General features: G+C 39.0%; 1 protein-coding gene across 1 annotated transcript in view; it reads right to left on the bottom strand.

Moving 5' to 3' along the window:
- Positions 1 to 2094, bottom strand: part of pik3r1 (phosphoinositide-3-kinase, regulatory subunit 1 (alpha)) — a gene marked incomplete in the record, with an annotated part of 28412 nt that extends 26318 nt beyond the window's left edge. The window contains 2 exon segments of the mRNA XM_035668153.1: positions 392 to 765; positions 1858 to 2094. Coding sequence (XP_035524046.1) covers positions 392 to 477 — 86 coding nt within the window.
- Positions 2095 to 7299: the final 5205 nt, after the last annotated feature.

The following is a 7299-nucleotide window of genomic DNA, read 5'->3' as shown; positions in this document are numbered from 1 at the left end:
ACTGTTGACTCCAGTCTGAAGCGCCACACTGTTACCATCCACTGTTCTCACGATCTTGTGCTTTTTAACTTCTAATTTGAACCGGATGGAAGGATTTTAGTCAGCAGCTTTATCACGGCGTGTACTGGATCTTAAACAAAAACACTTTGATTCTTATTTTCAGGTGATTAAACACGAATAAAAACCTATTAGTATTATATTCCATTTCTGACAATAGATGCTCCTAACTGTTAAACTGGACCTTTAACACAGTGCACAGACTGCAGAAGAACTGTGCCGTGGTACCTGCGTGGTCTCATTGAAGCCCGGCAGCCAGCCGATCTCCGAGGGTCGTTCTTCGGCTCCGCTGCTGCAGCCGAGCCCCAGCAGCGCCCCTTTACTGACCAGCAGCATATCCCCCACATGCAGATCAATGTCCTCCTCCCTCTCCTTCTTGTAGTCATAAAGCGCCCTGTACTGATATCCTTCAGCACTCATATTGATCGCTGTGTGTCGAGGTGTTCTTTTTAAGTTGATCTTTAAATCAACAAAGTTACTTTTCAGGTTTCTATGTTTGTGTGTTTAGTCCAGGTACACATTTGCTAGTTCAAATGGTTGTAGGTTGTCTACGTCCAACTAAACAGCCAAAAAGTATCTAGCTCGTCTTCATTCTTTCACAGTTCCTGTCTTTACTGAATGATTTCCAGTTCTCTTGGTGTGTTGCCTCACAGTATGTACCCATCAAGAAATGACCTGCAGCTGTGATCTTGAGAATGCTATCCAGACCTGTAAGATGAGAAGGGAGGCCATTTGCAACACATTGCATAAGACAATTACAGTGTACATCACATCCAACGCTCGGATGTGAACTAAACTCACAACATAAGATCATATAAAACATATCTACCACTGACTGACGCTTATTTTAAAGCATATTATTACTTCATACTACCTTTATAACTCTACTATACCACATGCTAAATTGGTGGAGGATTATATTTGCTTTGAAGAAGACACAATTGCAATGTTTTAACATTTTAATCATTTGATAGTCTATAGTCCTAGCACTACTATTTCTCTCTCTTATTCTTATTAACTGGGACAGGGCTGCACAATAGGGTAAAAAGATATTATTTTGAGAGATACTGCAATATGAGTCACGATTAGTGTGGGAATGAGCATCACAATTTTCATTTAACTGGGGAAAAAGCTATTAAAATCATGATAATGTGTTTTTTTTCCTGGGCTGTGCACCAAACAAACATGTTGTTTTGTATGTGGAGAACAATAATTGTAGACCAGGGAATATCTTCAGCACCACAGTACTTTATTATAATACTGTTGTGCAGCACATTTTACCTTATTGAAACAAAAGAAAAGCTTCTGTAGCTTGGATATGGCAATTTTGATCATATTTAGATTATGCAGCCCTAAACTGTCACACTATCACAAAAGTGCAGAATTTACTGTTTTTGATGATACATTTAAGACTTTCTGGCACACTAACATAGGTTGACTTCAGTGGTGTTGATCCAGTATGTGGCTGCATCATCCTTATCAGTGACAGCTTAAAATTCACAACACTGTTAAATAACTAAATATAAAACGTATTGGCATGTTAGCGTTTGCACAAACTTGTTGGCAGCAAACTTGTGCATTTGGGGGAGAGAAAATAAAAAGTTTGCATGCTTTTAAAAACTACCACACTGATATTTCTACACAGTGTGGTAGTAATGTCGGAGGCAGCAGAATAGTGAAGCTACATAAAGTTTAACTGAAACCAGCAGGAGAAGATAAGTACCTAACAATACGCTTTCTTAAAAGTATCACTTAAAACGTGTGCTAGTTAAAGTTAGCATTGCTCGGACAGTAACATACCGAGTTTGTGTAGATCCACAGGCGAGAATCCGACGAGTCTTCCACTTCGGTAAACTTCCGAGTCGCGGCGGGTATTATCGAGTCAACGCAACCCCGAACCGATCCTGCCCCGGCGCGGTTAACAACAAAAACCTCCGTTTGCGTTTAAATCCAGGTTTACCGAGTTGTACAAAATGTTACAACCACACAGTTTCGTCCACATAACGGCACGGTTGTCCCCCCCCCCGAGTCCTGAACAAACGCTCCCTTCAACGACGCCTCTGCGGGCCAGCGAAAGGAGGGCCGGACAAACAGCTCGGCCGCGGATTGGTCGGCTACTTCTTCGGTCAATCATTACGTCACGCAGTCCGACCAATCAGATTCTCGCTAGTGGCGGACACTCCCTCCCCAATGTAACTCTTGCACGCAACATGAAACACCTTATGGAAATTATATAACTTCTGCACGCAATCTTAATGGTAACCAGGTTTTTGGGGCTTTTTTATTATTATTTATTATTATCAGCATGTGTTTTTATACGTGGTTATTTTCACAGCATTATCATTCAAAGGAGGACAAAGTAAAGATATCACTTTACACTATGTGTGACACAAGCCCTCCAGAGGATATCTGAAGCACATAAACTACTGTGGGATATTCCCAACTTCTTTGTTTTTCTAATTCAATACGATAAGCTGTAACTGGTAGATTAAATTCTGTGTAAAATAGACAAAGAACAAAGCAGGAAATTAAACATATTCTCTGTAAAAGCCAGGACAGCACCTAACTAAGATCCAGGTTATTTATCCAGTCCACAGTTCTCTTCTCATAAACCATTACATGTATCTAGTGTGGAAGGTCCCAAAATCTTACAGAGTCACCATCTGAAGCACATGACTGTGAATGTGGGTGGCCTAATTATGGCAGGGAAAGAGGTTCTGGCTTGCAGAAAATCCCCTCACGTATAAACCCTACTGTCCCAGGCTGTGCTAAAAAGAGGCTGTAAGCAGCTTTGTACAGGAGTAGGCCCCTTTGAGTGTTCAGCAGTCATGTAGGCATCAGTAGCCACCACCGCAGAGAAAAGAGGAAGGAGTGTAGAAAACAGGAGAATTGGTGGTGTTGAAATTAATAGTTAGTAGGAACTTCAAACTGTGGCTGCGGCGTGTTGGGAAACTTAGACAAAATGCAACGTTGACGTCTTTCTTTCAGTCATAAAAGTGAAAAATTTTGCAATTTTCATCTGCTACCGCAACCGCTGACATTTCTTTCTGTAACTCCACTTATGCATTGATAGATTTAGTGTCTCTGCCTCTCAAATGCCAGAGCAAACTGTGTCCAGTAGATACCCACTTACTATTACAGCCAGGGTTTATATTTCTGCTGTAGGTGATGGAAATTAATATTTGAACCACCAGCCCATATAATCCCCCCTCTCTGCCAGCACCACACCTCGCTGCCCCCCCTCCTGATTAAATAGTCAAGCTCTAGTGACCCATCTGCTGCCCTGCAGATACCCAAAACTACACCTCTGGAAGGATCTCTCCCTGTAAAACATTTAATGGATTGGACTTTGTTCACACTTTCTAACAGACATAAAACAATCCTAGTTAAAATAAACTTGTTTGGCTTGTCTGCACAAGACTATTGCAAAAACAAGCATGTTGTCAAGTTTCAGTCAGAAAGTTATTCATTAAGTGTTTTTTTTTAAGGCAAGTCTTAATTTAGCATCTGTGTTTCAGTGAAGTCATGAATATAAATTGGAAGCAACTTTATGGATTTACTTACACATAAAGGCCTCTCAGGGGTTTATAATGTGGCATTTTCCATTAATAGTATTCCCATGACTGCTGTTTGTGCTTACAATTACTTATCTCTGTGCTGCACATCCAGTACATTTTGAAATAGTTGGACCCATTGTTTATGTTCTATTTTTATTCAGAACTTGTTTGCATGTTTTATGCAAAGCTAAGAAGTTTTCAATGCAAACTAAACACACATCCATCTGTGACGTACCGCTCTCTTACTGTACCACATTCTGAATGCTGGGTACTTGGCCGCTGGGTTTGTTTATGCGTATATTTTGTGGTCATAATGTGCTCTATAGCACAAACTGTGTGGAGGAAATGTGTACTTAAGCCAGTTATATACTGTAAGTGTACAAGGAAGGCACTTTCTGCTTAAAAGCTCTTACTCCCTCGACATTAAAGGTCCAATCAGTCAAATTTTTCCCCCATCATATAAAATACAGGGGGCTTGTCATCTGATCATAACTGAAAATGTAGTGCTGGTCTTGTTCTAAGCTGGAGGTTTACTGATTTATCTGAGTAAAAACTGACTTTAAGACAGAGATATACTTGCTTTTTAACCATGTTGTGTTAATTTTGGAAACACCTCAAGGACCAAATGAATGCAGATTAAGCAAAGCAGCTGTTATGCAAAAGCTAACACGTAGTTAAAAGCAAGTATCTCTGGCCTAAAAGGAATATTTCAACATTTTGAGAAATATGGTTGTTCACTTTCGTCACCACACACAACATCTGTCTTCTAAGCCAGCAGCCGGTTAGCTTAGCTTAGACTGGAAGTAGAGGGGAACAGCTAGCCTGACACTGCCGTTTTTGTAGAGATTTAACAACAAGATATAATAACCTGCTAAATAGTGAACTTTAAAGGTGCTGCTCATTATGCTAAGCTAAGCTAACCAGCTGCTGACTGTGGCTTCACATTTAGCGGACAGATATATAAATCCTCTCAAATAACTGTTGGCAAGAAAGAGAATAAAATGTGACTCATGTCGCTTGTTTCTAGTGCACTACAGCCTCAGAAGTCCCAATCATTTTCTTTTTAGAGAACTCTTCTTGAGCTGCTTTAGTAGGTTACTTAAATGATTCACTAGATAAGCACTTTTAGTTGGCATACATTGAACAGTACTTGAGTTCCACCATACTGCGAGACCTCTTCAGCTTTTATCATGGTAATTTTCAAAGTGCTCTCAGACCACCTACTATGATACAGCATTCCAAAACAGTCTGAAATAGGTCAACAACATCATAATGCCAAAATGTTATTACACATATATTGAAGATCTAGCCTAAAAGTTAAATGATTTGACCGAAGTACAAATGTCACAGAATTACACGAATATAGAAAATGAATGTGAGCACTATTCCTTCATTATGGACAAGCATGCATAAAAGTGTCAAGATTATGTCAGTTTATATTAATTTCTCCACTTCTCAGAAAAAAACACTGTAAGTTCTTTCAAGGATAAGAAAGTGTGTAACCCAAAAGGGTTATTTCCTCTCTTCCAGGATCTGTCAAAATGTTTTTGCTGTGGGGGAGAGGAGTGCTGTATGGGCTGTCAGACGCTGAATTAAAGCTGCAGGTACCTTGCAGAGGCTTCCTTTCATGTTATAGCAATGGGACATACTTTTTTAAAGAACTCATTCTGCGTGGATTGGGCCCCTTAAACCATTAATCTATGCAGTGTTTTCAGGGTTTTAATAATGGCTAACTTTAGTGTGTAGGGCTCTCAGGCTCCCAGCTTTTTATCTCCCCCTCTCTATTCACTGATTCTTTTTTTGTGAGCAAGCTGAGAATTCTCACATGGGTAACCCCATAATGCTCACCAATATAAGATGAACTTGTGAAATGCTTCACCCACCAACGCCTATTTAAACAAAACGAAAGAGAGAGAGAAAAAAAAGGGGAAAACTGATACTTCCTCCTTATGCTTTGGTTCTCTATCGCCACAGGAATACTCTTTCTCTAACTACAAACTGCAGTGGCACATTTGCTTTCGCTAGTTTTTTATTATATTTTGAAGTGCCTATTGTCCAGTGAAAAGAATATAATGAAAACATTCTCAATGCCATCTTGGAATTAACATTAAAAAATAAAGTAATGACGTATTTCCATCAGCATGCATTAAATGTGTGCTATTTACACATTAATGAGAGTTGTTCACATGCTCTTACAGCTAAACAATTACACACTTCTTTAAAATCAACTCAAACAGTATGAAGGTGGGATCTGGTTTCAGTGTCACAGTTATGTAACATTGAAATTCTTTTATTTTTGTACGTAAAAAAAACAAAAAAACATGACTATCAAAGTGTAATTTATATTGTCTGGAATTAATCTACATTAGTGCAACATTTGATGATTTTCTGCTGCTAATTTCACATCCTGCAATTCAAAAACTCCTCCTCAAATTCTTTTACACAAGGCACATACTTGCTTGTGCACTTGTCAGTAACGGCATTCCTCTGGTATGAAAGAACGCTCCTCTCTACTCAACCAGCAAGTCATCAGATGCAGCAGACAATGACTTTCTTCACTGGACTTGTCCATAAATCATTTATTTTCAATATTAGCCACAGTTCAAATGTTTTCTGGCCTTCATGCTTTAAAGAACATACAGACATATTATGGCTTTTAAATACAACATGAGATGCATGTACCTTTGAATTAGGAAGTAGATTATTCAAATGACGTGACTGTTATGTGAGATTAGCACAAAAGTGGAAAGCGCTAACAATAAGGAGTATTTCAGTATATTTCATGTCTTTATGATGTCACTGTTATTAGCAACTGGAAAATCTGTATTTCCTCATTTTAAAACGTACATATACTGCTGTATATTCTGAATACTGGTGCTGAGGATGTGTACATTGAGCTTTTACGGCGAACAATACATTAATGAGCCGTAAAAAACCCAAAACAATAAGCTGAAAGGTGTTAAAACGCTCTGTGGAGCTGAGTGACACTTCCGAGTCGCATCATAACCTGAGATAAATAGGAAAGAGGGACAGAGAGAGAGGGGATGACACGAAGCAAAGGGCCTCGATTGGCAATTCTAATAATAATAATGAGTAACACCTTTCACAATACACATAGTCATTTGATCCACTGTTAAGATAAAAATATTGATTATAACCCCAACAAACCAAACAATAAAAAAAGATTGAACATTGTTCAACAAAATCCAGCACTTTGAACATTTTGAAGGTACATTATAAGATCAGAATTGGTGAAAAACATATCAGACATATTGCAGCATGGTGAGTCAAACATTAGTCTGCATGGTTGTCATTACAAAACTTCCACTTTATGCTCTTATCTGATGCAACTGTATCCTGTACCCTGGTAGCATAAAGCTGATGGTGTATTTCTGCATGTATGTCTTTAGATGTGAGTAGGTTTGTGCGTTACGGCTACTTGTGCGCCGCTGACCCCGTTACATTAAAGGTCTAACTAGTGGAACATTAGAGATGTAGTACGTGTGATAATGTCCCACTGAAGATGTACAGATGTGACAGTAATGAAGTTAAATACTGTATGACAGCCTCACTGCACAGTAAATGTGCTATAATCCAACTCCAAAGGCTGACAGACTGCAGTAATGTGTTATTGTGTAGAACATTTTTTAATGTGAGCAAGCTTAAAGGGTTGGTGGTCTTTGGA

Source organism: Morone saxatilis, unplaced genomic scaffold, assembly GCF_004916995.1.
Source record: "Morone saxatilis isolate NCDOM2014 unplaced genomic scaffold, NCSU_SB_2.0 Contig21, whole genome shotgun sequence".
Classification (NCBI taxonomy): domain Eukaryota; kingdom Metazoa; phylum Chordata; class Actinopteri; family Moronidae; genus Morone; species Morone saxatilis.
This window is presented reverse-complemented; position numbering and strand designations above follow the sequence as displayed.